Raw genomic sequence first — 657 nt, forward strand, 5'->3', positions numbered from 1 at the left:
AAATCACGATAACCAACGGAATTCACCACATTAACAAATTAAAATCAGAGAGAAACCAGAGAGTGCCTTTTTATCAACAGCAGTTGCTTCTTTAAACTTCGAGTTGAGTGACTCCTGCTCCTCCTTGCTAAGTTGATCCACCAGCTGTTTTTCCAACTCAGGCATTTTACGTTTCGGCTGAGTGGGCGGGACCATTCCATCACTAGAGGATAGAGGACCTGGCCTTGGAGGCTTTCCTTTGGGACCAGCTGGTGGCCTCAAGGCCCCAGGAGGTTGTTGCTGTTGGAAACCTACAATATTTGGTACATAAATGAATTAACCTAGTTTGGCAAAAAAAAAAAGAAAGAGGCAAGTAATACAGTATGTGCAATCGATTACCATGTGGATGTCCCCAGGATGCATTGCCATGCGGTGCCCCAGATTGACCAGGAGCGGTAAACATGCTCTCACTATGTATTATAGAGCTTGGGAACATTGGAGGAAGAGGTCGGCCCTCTCTGTAACGCTCCATTAAATAGACCGCAATACAGAACTCCCGCAAGGAGAGCATGCTGTCATTATCTTGATCAGATAAATCCCATACCTGCTTCAAAGCCTCTGTAACACCAAGGACCAGCATGACCACATAAAACATTCCGCAATATTCCCCACGGAAAA

The 657-nt window shown here is 45.4% G+C and overlaps 1 protein-coding gene across 1 annotated transcript; it reads right to left on the reverse strand.

Annotated features, from left to right (window-relative positions):
* On the reverse strand, positions 1-636 carry LOC104774656 (acidic proline-rich protein PRP25-like). The gene is made up of 2 exons (XM_010499175.2): positions 379-636; positions 1-290 (listed from the first exon to the last, which is right to left on the reverse strand). The coding sequence occupies exons 1-2, from the start codon at positions 632-634 to the stop codon at positions 31-33; spliced, it is 516 nt and encodes a 171-aa protein (XP_010497477.2). The 5' UTR covers positions 635-636; the 3' UTR covers positions 1-30.
* Between the last annotated feature and the right edge of the window lie 21 nt (positions 637-657).

This window comes from Camelina sativa, unplaced genomic scaffold, assembly GCF_000633955.1.
Source record: "Camelina sativa cultivar DH55 unplaced genomic scaffold, Cs unpScaffold04348, whole genome shotgun sequence".
In the NCBI taxonomy this organism is placed as follows: domain Eukaryota; kingdom Viridiplantae; phylum Streptophyta; class Magnoliopsida; order Brassicales; family Brassicaceae; genus Camelina; species Camelina sativa.

Coding starts and splice junctions, on each gene's coding strand:
- LOC104774656 (XM_010499175.2), bottom strand. CDS start 634: ATGTTTTATGTGGTCATGCTGGTCCTTGGTGTTACAGAGGCTTTGAAG. Junction 291..378: donor ATCCTGGGGACATCCACATG/GTAATCGATTGC, acceptor CAAATATTGTAG/GTTTCCAACAGCAACAACCT.